The sequence below is a fragment of the Triturus cristatus genome, chromosome 12 (genome assembly GCF_964204655.1).
Source record: "Triturus cristatus chromosome 12, aTriCri1.1, whole genome shotgun sequence".
NCBI lineage: Eukaryota > Metazoa > Chordata > Amphibia > Caudata > Salamandridae > Triturus > Triturus cristatus.
Window position 1 is genome coordinate 173,627,309 of NC_140595.1, and position 19,631 is coordinate 173,646,939.

At 41.1% G+C, this 19,631-nt stretch overlaps 1 protein-coding gene across 2 annotated transcripts in view; it reads right to left on the reverse strand.

Annotated features, from left to right (window-relative positions):
- Positions 1-19,631, reverse strand: part of F11R (F11 receptor) — a 99,216-nt gene that overhangs the window by 36,941 nt on the left and 42,644 nt on the right. Inside the window, exon 2 of one of the 2 annotated variants that reach the window (XM_085638853.1) lies at positions 13,605-13,718. The exons of the other annotated variant lie outside the window; for it this stretch is intronic. Within the exon in view, the coding sequence (XP_085494979.1) occupies positions 13,605-13,718 (114 nt within the window). The remainder of the gene's footprint in view (positions 1-13,604; positions 13,719-19,631) is intronic. 2 annotated transcript variants of the gene reach the window in all.

Below are 19,631 nucleotides of genomic sequence, written 5' to 3' on the forward strand. Positions count from 1 at the left end.
CTCACCAAGGAGGAAGGGAAAGAGTCTATCAGAGCATAGCCAGGCGAGTGAATTATAAAAGAGGTAAGACATATGGTAGAATGTGCGGAGAAGGAGAGAGCCGATAGGTGATAGTATAGTAAAGTAGGAAAGAGATATGCAGAATCAGCACAGAAGAATAAGAGGCTGGAGAAATGGGAGGTGGGGGAGGGGGGGGGGGGGGGGGGGATTAGGGAATGGAGGAGGAAACCGGCCAAATCATTGAGAGATTGGAAAAGCAGTAGCGTAGCAAGGACGCCATGGACCCTGGTACAAGGAAGGAAAATGGTCCCTTTGACTCCTTCCATGTACTCAAAAGAAACCTCTGCTCAGTCGACCTTGCCCTAGCAGAAACCCCAAAACTTGAAGACTAGAACACATTGGAAAGAGGTGATGTTAAAGGGGCAGAGCCAGCCAAAAACGTTGAGGCTGGAGGGAAAGATAAAAACTGAAAGAGCATAGATTGTAGAGGCAATATCAACTTAAGAAGCGGGAGAGGGGAATGGTGAGGATGTAAGCAGACGGGACCACCAAGAACAGGTAAGAGGCTGTGGGGGAGACTCAGGGAAGAGAGATGCAAGAGGGTCAGAACAAACAAGAGAAGGTTAGAGGTTAGAGAGAGATGAGAGGTGAAGTGCACAGCAGACAGGAGAGAGAGGAGGATGTAAGAGGACCAGAATCTGAGAGAAAGGTAAGAGCTGTGCTTAATTTGAGCAGGTGATTGTTGATTAGGGCCACCAGCACTTATGTTTCTGCATCAGTCATTTACTGAAACCAAGAAAGGGATAAACACTCAAACAGGAAAGAAAGAGCAAGACAGAAAAACAGCCACCAGGGAAAAAAGCAAGAACCTCCAAGGAGGAGATAAAAAGTTTGCCAGTGTCTAGCAGTGGATTAAAGAAGCTTGAGGTAGGTTCAGGACTATACAGTCTTGGTGTTCGGCACGCTGATATTTATTGGCGCTGACCACGTATTTGAGCAGAGCTTTGGCACCGGCACTCATTTTACAAATTAAGGCAGGAGGAGAGATGAGATAAAGTATAAAATCATGAAAGAGAGAGGTGGATGCAAGAGGCAGAAACAATAAGAAAAAGGTAAGAAAGAAGCTGGAGGGTGAAATGGGAGAGGTGGGTTTGAAGGGGACAGCAAGAAAAATTTAAGAGGCTGGAGGAAGGGGTGAGAGGTGAAGGGCAGTACATGACCGGGAGATGTAGATGTATGCGAGGCAGGGAAACGTACATGGAGAAGGAGGAAGGAAATTGTGAGAGTTGGATGTAAGAGGGACAGAATCAGTGAGGCAGAGACGAGGTGAACTGTAGAGAAGGAGGAGGAGAAAGGTGGATAGCGGAGGGACAGAGCCAGCAAGAGAAGGGACGAAGATTGGATGGAGGGGAGCAATGGATGTAAGAGGGGTAGATTACACAAGATATGGTGAGAGTCTGGCAGAGAGACGAAACTGGGGGAGAGACTAGAAGAGCAGAGTACGGGAGGAGATGGGTGTAAGAGGGGTAGAATCAACAAGAAAAGATAAGATGCTTCAGGAGGATGGTAAGGGAGAGGCGGATGTTTAATAGGATTGTACCAGTGACAAGTTATGAGACTTGGAGGGATAAGAGGTGACGCTAGAGAACATAAGCAGAGTGGACAGGACAGAGAAGCAATTGTTGTGAGGCCAGGGAAAGGGGCCAGGCTCGTATATGCAAGGAGCCGGAAAAGCCAAAATTGACTGATGGGCCTATGGCTGGGTAAATGGGCCCCTGGCCTGGACTGGCGTAGTCATTGGTACTCAAATCAAAAGGTTGCTGCAGATCTAGGGTTGGTCTTAACAGAGTAAGGCGGACAATGTTCACCAAGTCATCCAGCTCATTGTCATGTGCAGAATGACAATAGCCTGGCTTGGACAGGCACAGAATGGGTACCTTCTCCCACAACAAAGAAAACCAAAACTCAGGGAGTGACAGCAAGGCCTGGGGGAAATTGCTGCTTTTTCAGCAGCACAGTTAGAATTGGCCTCCTGTGGGAGGTGAGGTAAAGAAGGGTGAGCGCAGAAGGAGAGGGCAGCTGAGGAGTGGGAGGCAATCCAGAGAGTAACTCAAAAGCACATGGAGTGATCTCCCAATCGTTGAGCTCATATGAGTAGGTGTCCAGAAGGTTTCAAGGAGGCAGATCTTGCATTGGAAGCTGGAAAGGTCAAAGGGGTTTGGTTAGGAAGCTTGGCGCATGCCTAGATTGAGTTGTGGATGATCGAAGGGGTTTTGCAAGAGTCTTGTATTTAGTTCTCTTTATGCAAAATCCAGGTGCAATGTGGTTATTACATCTTAGGCTAAATAGGAGTTGAGCAGCTTTGTTCTTTACCCATAATAATGTATACAACAAAATCAACCCTTATGTCCATGCGAACAGAGGTATCAAGTCAACCTTGATAACTGCGTTCACATGGACCTCATTAAGAAAACAATTTATGAATGTCACAGGTATTACTGTGCGGACTCAATCAGAAAGATAACTGTCAAAATAAACACATTAGGAAACAGTACAAATACAGAAGCCAGTACATAACACGGGTCAGCCCAACTGAGTTTAATTAAAAAATATTTCATGGTTCTTTACCTTTGCCATTTTAGCAAGCTTCTTTCATTTCAAAAAAATTGGAAATCTTTGGGATTTTGGTAGCTTTATTCTGCATCTCACACACCACCTCCCCCAACCTATAGATATTCCACCCTGCTGGATTTCCTGTACTTATAGATGTAAACAGCACAGAGTCTCCTATATTAAGTCCCTCTTGTTTTTTGGCTTTCATTTACTACTTGCCCGCTTAGTGACTGGCTCAGTATATCTTTTGGGAGTTTAATGCCAATGGGAGTTTGTTTGTTGCCAATGACAAATTGTTGTGTCTTTTAAGCCATTAATTCTCTATATCTTAAAGTTAGCTAAACTCTTTGCATCTCTTAAACATGAAGTTTGAGTGTAAGTGATGTGTTTAGGAGCACAGTGTGCTGCTGTGGGACAGCATTTGCCGCTTTTGCCAAATATAACAACCTCACCCGTGTAAGACATCTGTGCTGTCTCCTATTATACTTGGCAATCGGTTCTTTACTGCAGCATCTGCAGTTCACTCACCTCATCTAGCATGTATCATTGTGTCGATTCCACCATGCCTGCTGAAAACCAAAATGTTTATCCATCAATCTCACTGGCATTAAGGGAAGTTTGGGGTGTCACTTGAAAATCTGCTGTATAGCTCTGAAACAATCAGTTTTGGAATTTTACCCATGCTCTAATATGTAAACAATTGGTGAACATTGCACAAATTATATTAGTTCTGGTGAGACGTACGCCTAGCTTTTCCACCTAGTTCGATCTTTTCAATGTATTTCACTTAGAGCTTTACGTTATTTGCACTTGTTTTATTAGGATTATTATTTATATGTTTAGCCTTTGTTATCCTCACTAGATAAGTAGTTTCTTGCAAAGTTTCTTCAGAGATGACTGAGAATTGCCAATTTATGTTGCTTCCTGTGAAGTCACTGCCTCTGTGGTCACTTGCTGGGAGGTTGCATCTCATGCAAATTATACGGGCCCCTCATATCTCTTTTCTGTCCAGGGGCCAAAAAATCCTAGGACCGGCTCTGCATGGAGCTGATGGGATGGGGGTCGAGATCAAGGGCGAGAAAAAAAGTGGGGGGGAAGCACATATGGGCAAACATACCACAAAGGGGAAGTGGAAGGGAGTGCAGAAGAAGCACCCAAGTGACAGAGCAACAAGGAGCACAACCGAGGGGCGGGAGCAGGACAGGACGCAGATGGCTGTAAAACACATGTACTCTTGTGAGCTCTTTTAAAAATAAGGTTTCCTGTTAAGTAAAGCAAAAGTAGGGACTGAGGTCTACTCTCCATTGCTGCATTCACATACAATCACATGGGCTCACATACTGCAATGGGTCCAATTTACATTCATTAGTTCGGTTCTTTTGCGGCATGCTGCAAACTGACAATTTGGGATGTAACCAGTACACAAATCGCATCATAAACTGCTTCCAATTCGCGAATTAGCCAGTGTGCTATTTGGAAATCCCTAGTTTGAAATGTGTCTCGTACATTAGGCCTCATTTGTTGTCTATAGATAAAACCTTTTGCATCATCAGTATCAGCAGATGGTGCGAAATAGTGTCATGGTGAAAACTGAAAAACAAACACTACTACCGGAGGAGGTGGAAAAAACTTTTAGGAGATGGTGTATTGACCTGCTCTACCACATTCCAGCCTACAGACCTGCTAGTTGGCAGGCCAGTTTCAAGTGAAACTTTAGGAGCAGGACTGCGGAAATGGGCGGCACCAACGATGATCTGATTTACAGGAAACCACAGTCTCTTACTTTCCAGGAAAAAATACACAATTTGTAATTCAAGTGAAGGCTAGCAATACATTATAATTTCCACATCTATATATTGGCAACTCAAAACCAATGTAAGGAATCATTCAAATGTTCGGCAAAGTGGGTTACGAAGAAATGAAGTTTAAGAAAAAGCTGATGGGTGAGAAGGCCCAAACGTAATGGAAGGCAGCCAGGTAATTCCGCACATCAGAGCACAACCAATTAAGTGTTGGTGCGGAGTAATAACTGGTGTGGTTGCTAATGTAGACAATCTTGGATCAAGACTCAGCGAAAGATCTTTCCACCACATTTCTCAACAATAAAGTGAAATGATCTAGGGTCGAGAGAGCAAAGTGTGGGTTGGGACACTTCAAGAAACAGGACGAAGGAGAGGCTGGGAATTTATTGAAGGGATGAGGGGTGGAAGAAATCAAATTTGTTGAGAACCACTAGAAACTACTTTTTCTGCACCCTGTTTCGGACCCTGAGGTGTGAGGAGTTTACACCTTCTTCAGCACTTGTGGTTCAGTTGAATTGATTCACTCTTCCCAATAGAGATTGAAGACTAATGTACAAGGTCCTAAACCGGATCAGACCGTATGCTGTTGATGGAGCAGGGTTTTGCAAAAAGAAACCTGCTCGAATTGGCACCCCCGTAATACTTACTAACAGTGTGCAGTGGAAACTAACATTCAAATCACATGAACTACATGGGAAACCGCTTTGCGCATGAGTGCACTAATGTGAAAGAATGCATGAAAGAATGCATGAAAGAACTATTTTACATTGCGCTTCGAAAGAAACCAAAATTATTGTAGGCTGATGCAGTGTGGAGCAGAGATAGGAGAGATAATTTGTCGGTTTTGCAGAGAGGCCTAGCTGTTACTGTCCCCGTCCCCCTCGTATATCCTAAAATATTTATTCCCTGACTATTTCAGGGGACCCCCCACTAACTCCTTGGCCAGGGGGGTGGTATTTCATTGATCCTTTGGGTTAGTATATCTTCATGATTCGTACATTGCATAAATCATTTGCAAATGTCTTTTTGTCTCTGAAACTTATCTTCATCTATCCACTCCTTCATATGTATATAGTTTCACATTATTTTGCTGAAACTTATGTCTTCTAATCCATCCACTCCTTCATATGCATATCGTTTATTTGATGAGGACACCGTTTGCATTTTTGCTGACGTTTTTCACTCTTTGTAGGATTCTTTGTTTGCATTGTGAGCTGTATGCAATGAGCATTAATTGTTCACATTAATTTGAGATAAAACTTTAATCTTACAGAGTGTGATTATTTAGCTAACTAGATAGTTAGATCAGGGCAGGCTAAAGGACAGTGCAACCGGTGCCACCGCACCGGGTGCGGGCTTCCTCGGGGTCATGTTTCCAAGTTTATTATGCTGTTAAAGCACCTGCTGCAGCGTTCCTTTCCTCAGCAATTACCAAGCCTCACAAAAATGTCAAGATAACTCCTGTGATTAATGTTCTTCCCTGGAGAGCGAGCAAGTTTTGTATAGTTGAGGTTTTGACTTATGTGAAGTTAGTGCAGAGGGTTAATATGCCTGCTGCAAAGAACGTGCACCATGTAGATTACAGAGTGCATAAAATGTAATCAGATCAGTAGGTTACTGCTTTTAAAAGAGACATCCTTTTGTTACTTGCAATTTATAACTTAAAGTCCTTATATACAACTGTGAGCTATTAACATAGAACTGCATACACACTGCAAAGTATACATTAGAACATTGATTAATGTTGCAAAAAGGGTTAATTTGGCTAGAAATAGATTCTTATTATTAAAGAAAACTCCGAACTATGCTGGTTGTTTTTTACTCTGAGTTTGTGCTTATCCCCACCAAGCACTCAAACTATACTGCCTACCAGTATGGATGACATGTGACTCCTACTCTTTTAGTCCTTTGGCTTATGTAACATTTCCTATACACTGCTTTACACAGGTATGATTGATTGTCTCCGTGTAATGTGTGTGTGATGCAAAGTTCTGACACCCTACACTGGTGTGAGTGGCGCTATATAACTAATTCAATGCATCTGAGAGAGAGTGGTTATGAGACTTCGTCACTGTTAAAGGGTGCAAGTGGGAGAATCTGTGGAGGAGGTGGTCAAACAAACACTGTCACACAGGGCACCACTAGCGCTAAAACCAGCCCTGAGTTAGATAGTATTATTACCATCAACTAATTGGTCCATCGACTAGAGGAAAGAGTTGTTATACAGGTTTAGTTATGTATTTAGAAATGTTAGATGTGAACCTGTGAAGAAAACAATTATTCACGTCATTAAACCTTGACCCCCCAGCGCATCAGGGATTTCATGAGTTGGGTAAATGCGTATGGGCCATTTGTATGAAACGTTAAAAGGTATCGTTGCCTGATTAAGTGTAGCACTGGATCAGTTTTCTGGTAGCAGAGGACGGTTTCATTACTGATTAGTTTGGTAATAATTATTTATTATAGGTTCTTAACATGAAAAGTTAGTGACCAGTTCTTGGTTGTCTAGAAGTACTGGTACGTAGTTACCCGGGAGATACCGGGATGGAAATTTTGCCTGAAATAGGCAGAAGAGTGTGGATAAAGAAAGGGCACTGCAGAAGTACTTTGTCTGTTCTAATACTGTACGGCGGAAGGCTGGAGGTGTTCTATTTAGGGACAATTTCATATGAAAGTAGTGTGTCTGAAATAGCGAAGGATCCACTCCTAAAACTGGCCTTATCCCCAGGGGAGTAACAAAACCTCTTTTACACCAGAAAGTCTCTTGTGAAACTTTGGCCTTATCCCTAGAGGAGTATCAAGTCCACCTGTAGCTTGTTTGGACATAAAATAGCACTGGTGGTTGTTTTACTTAAAGTGAAAGAATTTCTCTTTGAAAATCAAAACTCTTTATTTAAAGGAGCAGACAAAGTAGCATTGTTTTGTGTTGTTACTAACAAGAAATTTAAGAAAACTTAGAAATACATTGCCGTATTTTGTAAAGGAGGGGGGGGGGTCAGTAGAAGGAGTTATACTGACGTCAGAAAAAGCTGCGCTAGCATTGGTCAGATAAAGGGAGTTTAGTGAGCTGCGATTGGTCAATTTACGTCAATTGCATTTGTATTGGTTGAGACACTGCTTACGTAGTGGAGCTCCGATTGGACTGTTGGTGTGAGTCGCACTGGTATAGGACGAGAACTGACAAATAGAATAAGTAGAAATACAGAAAGGTTTCCTTGTTTGTTTTGTTGAGATACATTAGCGAAAAGAGTCGGAAAATGAAGGTGTTTAAGAAAATAAAAAATTTCTTTCAAAAGGACAAACCAATAGTGACTAGAGAGGGAATTCCTATTCCACCTCCAAGAACGCCTGCCTTGTTTAGGGTGTTGGAGCGAGGATACCATACGTGTACTTGGTTTGAGAATTGGGTGGAACATACTAAGGATGAAGGTGTTTTAACTTTCCCACAGCATGGTTCGTTTAATGTAACGATTTTACATAATTTGAGAGATTGAATTAATTCACTAGAGCCAAATCCCAGACCCCCACAGTATGAAGCGCTAGAGGAATGGGAAGTAGAAGCATTCGAAAGAGAAATCAAGGCGGCAGGCGATTCAGAAATGTAATGGTTAGATATCCTTTTGAGAGAAGATAAAATGAAAAGATGGAGGAGAGCTGTGGTAACTGAGGGTTTGTACCAAGTCCTAGTTGCAGAAGACCCGACGGGAGGTAAATGTAAAGAGAAAAAGAAAAATATAGAGACAGACAAGGCTATGACCTAAATGATTCTGATGAGTTTTTAGATGACATTTTGACCAAAAGACCTCCACCATATCAAGAAACTTCAGGTGAAGTGACTTCAATACACCATTAATGGGAACCCCATTAATTCCACAAGTCCTGAAAACAAGTAGTACAAGAAAGTGAAAAGGACATGTTGAATAAGTCGAGAGAAGAACTGACAGAAAATAAATCAGTTAAGATTAAATGCGGAAGCATTGACTGTACCGGTAACCATCGGTTCCATAATTTCATTGTATGGAGAAAAACAGAATATGAAAAGTACATACGTTGGCAGTTCCAAGGAGTAGTGTAAGGAGTGAAATGGTGACATAAGTGGATGAGGATGGTCAGGCTGACAGGAATACTTCGTTATTAGATATTCTGGTTTGTGAGATTACTGAAACCCCGAAGAGAAGTACACAAATGGACCCGAGGAGAATAGGGCCGAATGTCACTCCGATGACAAAGTCCAGTAGGTCCTTCACCAGATGATTGGATAAAGGGAATGGAAAAACCAAAACTTCAACCACAGAGTATAAATGTAGGTCAATTGAGAGTAGATTTGGAAGAGATGATTATTGGTACAATAAGTCCAGACAGACTAGGGACTTGCCGAGATGAAGAGCTGTTTGTGTAAAAATATTACTTGGAGAGCGAGAAATCTTCATGAGCAAATAGAGGCTGCTAGTGAATATGGAGTAGATCTAGGGAAGTCAAAAAGTGTTGCAAAAAACATACAGGATGGATTTTACTGGTAAAGATTTGGATAGTTTGAATGAGTCTGGAAAAAGATTACAGATAAAGGAGTTGATGAATATTTTGAAAAAATTGGAAGATGTAGAACGGTGGAAAGGTAGATGGACGAAAAAGAAAGGCAGCTGGTAAAGGAGCATCTTTGTTTCCATTGAGAGACAGAACAAGTTGAGAGGGCGTGTCCGATGAGGGAAGTTCCAGGTGGTGGATAAGTTCACGTACCTTGGACGAGACAGGATATATTATCTTTTACGAATGATTTCCCCAGGTTAAGGCGAGAAACCAGTTGAGTGGTACAAGCAGGCAGAGAGGTTTGTGAAAGTTTCAAAGGTTTTGTTAAAGGATTTAGATGGTTTGAGATAGTCGTCCAGCTGATTTATGGACAGAGTGCAAGATCACGGTCAATTGGCCAAAAGAAGAATATCCTAGAGATCCTAAAACAGGTGCACCATCAAATGAGGCAATGAGAAAGTATCATAAGGTAATCACTTATTTGAAAGAGAAAATGTCCCCTAAGGAAACAGACTGGGTAGAGATAAACAGGACAAGCCAAGAACAAAAGTAGTCCGTACATGCCTACTATGAAAGGTTGCTGCAGGTTTTCAAACAGTACAGTGGATTTGAGAATATTGGAGACAAAGATATGGGGCATTTTGTGTATCATTTTGTGTTTGGATTGAAACCAGAGATTAGTAACCCGATTCAGCAGCATTTGCTCTGCAGGCAGAGCAAAGCAATTGACGAAATGTTGAGGTATGTGAAGTATTGTAGTGATGACATTGAATTGAGACATAAAAGGTTAAAGAGAAAATGATGTGGGCACAAGTGAAGGTAGCAGAGAAGCAAGAAGGAAACAGTGGTTCTCAGATGAATGGCCAGAATCAAAATGGTGAGGTATCCGGTAAAGGTAAAATGAGTAAGAAAGAGGCTAAGAAGAAAGGTCTTTGTTATGCGTGCAGAAAGCATGTACATTGAAAGAACGTGTAGATCTGCTCCAAAGAATGGGGTAAATCAAGATTTAAATCCACATATGCTGAATGAGGTGGTTGAGAATCAACAGCAGCAGCAGGTAGTTGCTCCAGTTACAGGTGCCACAAGTTGCTATGCCAAATAATGTGAATGCTCAAGTGCAGAGCTACAGTGCGAACACTGGATTCCACGGAGGTGATCAAATTGGTAAGAATCAAAGTGTGCAAGTGGTTCCGCAATACTGGTTGCAGTGCAATATGAGTGATTCAGACTACTCTCCATGACGGTGCCTGAGGGGGGGAGGAAAAGTGCGTGCTTGGCGCATCTTTGGCGGTAGATCAGTCCGGTCCATTTGTTGACGGAAAAGGGGAAGGTACTGATATTGCATTCCTAGTTCACACTGGTGCTACCTGTTCTACTGTGAGAGCAGCAGAAATTCCGAACTTACCCCTCTCGTGAGAAACTATCCCAGTTGTAGGAGTCTCGATTAAGTATATTAGAACACCAGTCACAAATCCAATAGAAATTCATATTGAAAGTTGCAGAAACGTGCATCGTTTCGTGGTATGCGACTAGAGTCCAGTAAATCTCTTGAAGAGATTCTGTGTAAAATGAATTGTATCATCTATTGTACGCCAGATGGTATTGCGTTTCAGACACCTGATGAGGATGTTGCATTCAAGAGGAGGTTAGCGAAGCAAGGGACAGAAGTGGATGAGTTTTTTTCAATTCTTACAGAAGAGAACTTGCCCGATGAATTGAAAAGTACAGTAAGGTCGGATGTATGGGATTTTACAAGAAAGGAGATTGGTCTAATGACAAATGAAGATCTTATTCAGATTACGGTGAAAGAGGGTGCCATATATCCAAACACATCTCAGTACAAAATGAGTCCTGAAGTAATTGCAGGAGTCACTCCTGTGATTGACCAAATGATTGAACAGGGAATTCTGAAAGAAATATACCAGTCCTTGAAATTCGCCTATTATAGGAAACCCAGTGGAAAATATAGAATAGTGCAAGATTTAAGAAAAATTAATAAAATTGTAGTACCCTGTTGTCCAGTAGTGCCCAATCCAGCAGTGATCCTTTACCAAATTCCCTGCGATACTGCATGGTACACAGGGATTGATTTGTGCCAAGCATTTTTCTGTATTCCTTAACATCCGGAAAGCCAGTATTTGTTTGCATTCCAGTTCGGAGACAGTGTTTTGGCATGGTGCAGAGTTCCTCAAGGGTACACAGAGTCCTTCAATTTTTAATCAGATTCTGAAAAGATGTCTGGAGACTTAAGTCATGCCAGGAAATTCAGTTTTGGTTCAATACATTGATGACCTATTAGCGGCATCAAAGACACGAGAGGCATGATACCATTGCCTTACTGAACCATTTAGCAGAAGGTGGACACAGTGTCACCAGCAAAACTGTAATTTTGTAAACAGGAAGTCCAGTACCTAGGACACAAAATAGAAAAAGAGTCAGAAAGGTGACACATGAACGAATTAGTAATATTAAACAAATGAGACCACCCAAAACTCAGAAGTTTGAATGATCTTGGGAATGGTTGGATACCGCAGACAGTGGATCAGTGGTTTCTCACCGATTGCAAAACCTTTACAGAGGTTGACATGAAAACACGTGAAAAATCAGATTGTTGTGAATGATGAAAGTATGGAAGCCTCTACTAAATTGCGAAACAGTCTGTCGAGCACCTGCATTGGGCATGCCAGATTATGCAAAGGATTTTGCGTTGTACTGCTGTGAAAGAGATGGGTGTGCACTTTCAGTCTTAACTCGGAAACATGGAATGGCATGACATCCAGTAGCATATTTTTCTGCTACTTTGGATTCAGTGGCTGCAGCATTGCCAGGCTGTTTGAAAGCAGTAGCTGCTACATGTGTGAATCTGGAACAGTGAAGAGATTGTGATGGGACATCCAGTCAAGGTATATGTGCCACATTCGGTTGAGATTCTTTTTACACAAATGAGGACACAATATATGACCTATAGTCGGCTGAATAGGTATGAAAGAGTGATCATGGGTGCTGAAAATGTGACTGTGGTGAGGTGCACAACCGTAAATCCGGCAATGCTGTTGCCAAATTCATATTGTGAGAAAGTAAGAGGGGAAGTGGATCACAATTGTGTGGATGTGACAAAATTGTGCATAACCCCCAGGCCAGACATGAGGACATCCCATTAGAAGAATCAGACAGATGTTTGTTGATGGGTCCTGTTTAAGGAATGAGAAAGGTGAATTGTGTTCTGCCTATGCTGTATGCATCACAGCGGGAGTTTTAGAAGCATCCTGTCTAAAAGGGGTAAACTCTGCCCATATTGCTGAATTGATAGCTCTGATTAGAGCATGCAAAATTGCCAAAAGCCTGAGGGTAACCCTATTTACTGATAGTCATGGGCCACCCCAAAACCATATTGACTTCGGGCAGCTACAGATGCAAAGCGGATTTCTGACTTCTAGTTCCCCAATCAGGAACATCAAAACTGATTTACTGGATGCTTTACAATTGCCCAAAAAGATTGCAGTGGTCAAATGTTCCGCACGCAAGTCAGGAGATGATTATGTGATGAAAGGCAACAGATACGCAGATCAGGTAGCACATGTCTGTACACGAAATGTAATAGCCCTAAACAGAGGGATGGAAAAAGCAAATACCAATTGCCAGCTTATGTTTTTTCATTTGAAACTTGGGATGAAATTAGACAGTTGCAGGAAGAAGCAAGTGACGAGGAAAAGGAAATTTGGATAAATTCAGACTGCAGAAAGAGAGCAGAGGACGAAGTTTGGGTCAATATAGACGAAAGACCATTCATACCAGATTGTGTACTTTCACAAATGGCAAGGGTAGACCATGGAATTGCACCTGTTGGAAGAGATGCAATGATAAGGCTCTTCAAGCAGTCATGGTATAACCCAAAGTTGAGGGTCATTTCAGAGTGTATGCCAGAGGTGCCTCACCTGTCGGCAGCAGAATCCAGGCAGAAAGACAGTTGTCAGTTGGGAATGTATTGGAAAGGCAGCAGCACCATTCACCCGACTCCAAGTGGATTTCACTGAGCTTCCACCGTGTAACAGGGTAAAATATGTTTTGGTGGTTGTTTGCTTGTTCTCTTGCTGGGTGCAAGCCTATCCAACGAGAAGGAATGGCAGTCTCGCTGTCGCAAAACTACTTTAAAAAGAGCTGATCCCAAGATTTGGACTTCCAGTCACTTTAGAAACAGACAGAGGAACACATTTTAATAATGAGGTAATTTGGATGATTTGTGCATTTGTCGACCTGAAGCATCTGGAGTGGTTGAGCAGATCAATGGCACAATAAAATCAAGCTTAGGAAAGGTGTGTGCATCCACAACACATATGGCCTGAAGCTTTACCCCTTGTATTGATGAGTCTTAGAAGCATTCCTGACAAAAAGACAGGATTGAATCCTCATAAGAGTCCTGATGGGAAGAGCAATGAGACAAGCATTTGTACCAGCGAACCAACTGATGAATATATCTGATGATCTAGTGCTTGATTATTGCAGAGGATTGGCTGATCTGGTGCGTTTTGTGTCTCACCAGGTTGGAGAAAATGCCACTACAACATAGCCGAATCAAGCTCATGATCTGAGCCCTGGAGAGTGCTTCTTGTGAAGAAACATGTGAGGAAATCATGTTTAGAACCCAGGGGGAATGGACCTTACCAAGTAATTCTGGTGACGATGACAGCAGTGAAGTGTGGTGGTTTGCCAAATTGGATTCATGCAAGCCATACCAGATGAGTCCCAAGTCTGCTTGAAAGACCAGAAGAGCAGCAACTGGAACATCAAAGACAAAAACCAGAAACTGAAGAATTTAAAGTGACGGATTCTGAATAAACAGATGATGAACAGCCAAGCACAAGTCAAATCGAGTGGGCACGAGCTACTGGGTCTCATGAGACTGCGTTGACACAGAAGAAAGGGAAGCTATTGAAAGTCAAGAAGAACCACCAATAAAAGAAAGGCCAAGTAAAAGAACCTTTGAGCTAGAGAATGAAGGTGAAGAAGCAGTTCAAACTAAAATACCAAGAAAAAGGTGACAAATGGCCAAGTGGAGTGAAAAGACTGAAATATACTCTTGTGAGGAGAATGTAAAAAAAGAAAGACCAGAACAAATTAATGAGGTCTCTAGTCAAACAGAACAAGTTGAGTCAGGAGAAGATTCAGTACAAAAAACAAAGAGTAAGAATCCCAAGCAAGCAATACACAGCACCAGAATGGACGTATATATAATCTTGGGAGAAGTTGAAAGCACAGATCCCAGTGAAGAAAAGACAGTACCGACACTGAGCAAGTTGATGAAAACAAATTGAAACCACCTTAAAAGAACTGTGAAAAATGAAGGTGCAACCTTGTCAGTCGAAATGAATTGAATGACTCGGAAGACTTGAAGAAATGAAAGAATGGGGTAAAGAAGAAAGCCTTGAAGTGAAGGATTACACTTTTTTTTCCCTTTCAGAATCTTTTTTTAGCAAAGGTTAGAGTTTAATAGATTTTATATAATTTTGGTAGAATACAAAATGGCCGAAGCAACAGTGACTGAACATCCAAAATCTATTCTAAAACGTAGATTTATTAAAGCTTGATTATGTGGTGTCTTTTTACTGACATTTATGTGGATATTATTAACTGTCATTGTACCTATTCTAATGGTAGCTAATAACGGAAACAATACGAATTATGTAATAAGTGAAAGAGCGAGTGACGTTACTAAAGAAACCCCCAATACTAACCTAGAGCAAATAGATGGAAGTATTTTCCATCATGATAAATCAATTAGTGATTTCTCATTAAATGTTTTTACTAAATTGTTGTATGAGTGTTAAAACAAGGAGTGTGAGTGATTGTTACGTGTGTATGCAATTACCTTCTTCTGTCTAAGAGGGGGTGACCTTCCATCACCTACGTTAAACATATGGCCTGTCGTGCAGTGTTTTAACAAGCCTCTTTTGCGTAACGGGGAAGCTGGAGCATCATTATTCCAATATAGATTTAGTATTTTCAGAAATACCCGTTATAAAGGAGCTGAACATGGTTTTAAGCAGTAAAAATGCACGTTATATGGGAGAATTTTTCCATATTACCAAGACACTAGATACAGAATATGCTTATAAACATAATCTAACATGTAGTTTGCGGGTTGAAGAAAGGTGTTCATAGACATAGTAGAAGATAAGAGTTTTCCCCCCCCCCCAAAAAAAAAAAAAAAAGAGGCTGAACAGAAGTCACAGGTACCACAGTGGGCTTTTAGAGAGGGAAATTATGAGAAAGGGGAAACATACGCTGCACTGTCCCTGGATCGGTATCAAAAAGGGAAACTCCGCTTGCTTAGACTAAAAAACTAACTATAATAATTATTTCATTGGTACTAGTGAGTGTGAGCATACTTTCCAAAATTACTGGAGGATGGGGTTGAAGGGTGAAACTGATCCTGTTTTCCCAGGAGTCTATTAAGTGTGTGGTAAGAAAGCCTATTACTGGTTGCCTGCACATTGGTATCGTAGTTATTTTGCAATTGTTTTCCCAAAAGTTTACCATGTAGATAGAAATAATAACAGAATCAATTAAATAAAACAAGGACTAACACGTAAAAAAGAGCGAGTTTTTCAGAAATGGGTGACATTTTTGGTGCACTGATACAATCAGTTGAAGTCATTTTGAATTCAAATACAATTCGAAAATTGTCCACAGTGGTTGATCATTCATCAACAGATACTGCTGGTGGGTTCTTGATGATGGAGACCGAAATGGTTTTGCAAAATAGACTTGCCCTTGATATCTTATTGGGAAAAGAGGGTGGAGTCTGTGGCATGTTGAAAATTCAACACTGCTGCACTTATATCCCCGACAAAAGTAAAAGGTATTGAGGGATATATTAAGAATATTACAAAATGACATGAAGATTTGACCCAACTGGAGGTTGACTGTCTGGGAGAGACTTGGTAAGAGTTTCTCTTCTGCAAGTACATAGTTTTCTACCTTTGGAAGTAGCTCATTAGGAAAAATAATGCCAATCATTACAGTTGCTGGAGTAGCCTTAGTAATAATAATAAATAAATGTTGTAGGTGTAGATGCGGAATTAAAGAGATGACAATCATAAACTAAGAGCAAGAAAGAAAAAGAGGATAGAACTAGAAGATTTGAAAGGAGATACTATGAAAGGATGAAAGATTTAGTAGGAAAAATGATTTTAAAAAAAGAAAAGAATCCTGAACTTTAGATAAATAAAGAGGGCACTTGGTATGGTGGGTATTTTATGATGGCTCCAAGAAGCCATCAGGAGGGGGGGGGGGGGGGGAGAATTGATGGAGCAGGGTTTTGCAAAAAGAAACCTGCTTGAATTGACACCCCTGTAATACTTACCAACAGTGTGCAGTGGAAACTAACATTCAAATCACATGAAATACACGGGAAACAGATTTACACATGAGTGCGCTAACGTGAAGTAATGAATGAAAAAACTAGACTGCATTTTACATTGCCCTTCGAAAGAAACCAAAATTAATGCATGACTAGGCCGCATTTCGCATCTTGCATCTCACTTTAAAAATAATAAATAACGCCGCTTTGGCTTTAAGAAAAATATTAACATGGGATAGTTCAAAGGTGGGTGGTAAACAGTGAAAAGTGCATGTAATTAATAAATGCTTATGTTTTATTCATCATAGTGAGCCGAATGGGCATGCATTTTTCTAAAAATTGACATGATCGATGGGGACTGGAAAAAGCATGAATAACCTGATAGACAGAAAAGTTGAACGCTGCAGAAATGCATGAAAAAGTCAAGGTTGATCAGTTACGGAAAACATGGTCTGCCAAAAGAGGAGACTGGCCGTGGAACCCAAGACTTCTTCAGCGGACATAGCTGAAAGACTCCTGTGAAATGATGAAAAAGTTACAAGTATTAAAATAAGAGAACGAGTTAAGAATCGCGCCAAAACAAAGAAGACTGTATAATTATGAATGATCAAGGTGGTGTGATTGAACACCCCCTAAACCATCTAATAGGAGAATAAGTTTTATACATTGTTTCAACTAATGTGGGCTGGACATGTAGGTTTTAGAGTATAACTGGGGTGCAGTTTAGGGGTGTGGTTTATCGTAGGCTGATGCAGTGCGGAGCTGAGCGGAGAGAGAGGGGGGTGATTCATTGCTGTACGTCTGTCTTGCAGAGAGGCCTAGCTGTCCCTGTCCCGTTCGTATATCCTGAAATCTTAGTTCCCTGGGGGTGGTATTTCACTTATCATTTGGGTTAGTACATCTTCAAGATTCGTACAATGCATAAATCATTTGCAATTGTATTTTTGTCTCTGAAACTATGTCTCATCATCTATCCACTCCTTCATATGCATATCGTTCTTTTGAGGAGTATGAATTTTGCTGATGTTTTTCACTCTTTGTGGGATTCTTTGTTTGCATTGTGACCTGTATGCAATGAGCATTAATTTTTCACATTACTTTGAGATAAAACTTTATTAATCTTACCGAGAGTCTCCGATTTAGCTAACTAGATAGTACTATTATTACCATCAACTAAACTAATTGGTCCATCATCCAAAGGAAAGAGTGGATATACAGGTTGTTATGCATTTAGAAATGTTAGATATGAACCTGTGAAGAAAACAATTATTCAGGTCATTAAAACTTGACCCCCCAACGCATCAGGAATTTAATGAGTTGGGTAAATGTGTATGGGCCATTTAAATGAAATGTTAAAAGGTATTGATCCCTAATTAAGTGTAGCGCTGGATCACTGTGTACATAAGGGTTTTGCTTGAACAAAGTACAAGTGATTTTCCAGTGACTACAGAGAGGTAGGTTTGGGGAGGGAGCGCAAGAGCGCGCGCGAGAACGAGAAAGTGAGCGAGCAAAAGAGTATTTATATTCACTAATAAAAACCAAAGGTTACAGGGTCATTATAGTTGAGGTGACTTTTTACTCATACAAAACCTTAGAAATTCAGTTCTAGTTCTACTTATAGTTTACTTACATTAATAACCTAGGACTCATTGCCTTAAGTTACTTAATGGTGCAAGTTAGTTTCTTAACATAAGTATAACCATAACATCTGAGTTTTTATGGTTTTGCACAAGTAAAAGGTCAGCTTAACTATTAACATCCATGTAACCTTTGTTTTTATCAGTGAATTTCAATGTTTTTTTTCTGGTGGGGCCACAATTCGCGAAGGATTAATGGATAATAAATTGCAGCGATTTAAAAAATAAAAAGGGGGGGGGGATGTCACAAGGGTCCCTCAGGGACCCCTCCATGCATCCTCTGGGGTCAGGATACATGTATCAAGCCTCCCATTTGTTTCACAGTGTATTTTCACCAAGCCGATGTGATGAAACAAAATGGTGGCTGCAACCTTTCTTTCAAGCTGAGGCCAGCCTATCGGGGCCTTCTTTTCACCCCCAGATTGGTGGATGATTAGCAGGTAGATCCACAAATTAACGAGTCCCCCAGATACACAAATTTGTTTTCTACTTAATATCTCCCTAACTACTGAACAGATTAACATCAAATCACAAAAAGCACGATCTGCTTACCAAGATCTAGCTTCCTGACAAATTGTGTAATTCCGTCCAGCGGTTCGGGCTGTAGGGTTGTACAACGGTCCTATGGGTATGAACATGGGAAAACTCATTTTGGGACCCCTTCCCCTATTTGTCAGTCCCCGCTTGATGGATCACCCCTAAACTTTCCAAACTCCATCTCAAGCACCAAGAGTTAGAGGTAGACATATATATACACATACACATATATACACACATACATCTTGAGCCTTACCTCCATTAATCCCAACTCACACCTATCCTATCTCTAATCAGTCAGTACACTCTAGTACAAGCACTTAAGCCTTTATACGCCTGATACCCTTCTTCACAAGCATGTCAGTGTGGTATATGCCACCAGAAATCTCCAGGTGAGAAGCAATTAACCTGGAAGGTTTTCTATAGAACATACCACACTGCCCTACATGTTCTGTATTTTAATTATAAATTAACTACAACCAAAGGCTCCAGAATCACTTCTGCTGTAAATCCCAGGGCCATAAGGCAGGACTATACATCCAAACAAAAAGCAAAGGCGGCACCGGACCTCTACTGTGCTTCGGCTGCTGTACCCAATCCACATGGAATAAAGAGCACAAGTGCAAATTCACATCAACCATGCTCACAAATGCAAAAAAATCAACACTTTTTGTTCACTAGCCCAGCAAACGTTCACTAGCCCAGCAAACATTCATTCACCCCACAAACCATAATCCATCACCTTCTTGCAGATACCATGCCAGCATCCAAAGCTAAATAAAGTAGCTTCATATTAACATTAACATCCGCTGATGCAGACTGCTTTAGTCTGGACTGCCTTGCTAACACTACCACAAAGACAACCAACATAAAGTAAAGCTGTATGCGAGTACTCCAGTATTTGTTGCTCGGCATCACACATTCAGGATGGGCCAACTCAACCAATTCTACACTGGAACTGCACACCGTGCCTACCTTCTCTCAGAGGATGCTTGCCTGCCTCTTACCTTATGACCAACATGCCAGACTGCCAATAAAAACGTACAGAAGAAAATCAGTCCAACCCCAAGGTCCAAGATTATTCCAAAGGATAAATGCCCATATAGGGAACTCTTCCATCTCCAGAGTCAAGTCAACCCATTACAAAGCTGGGCT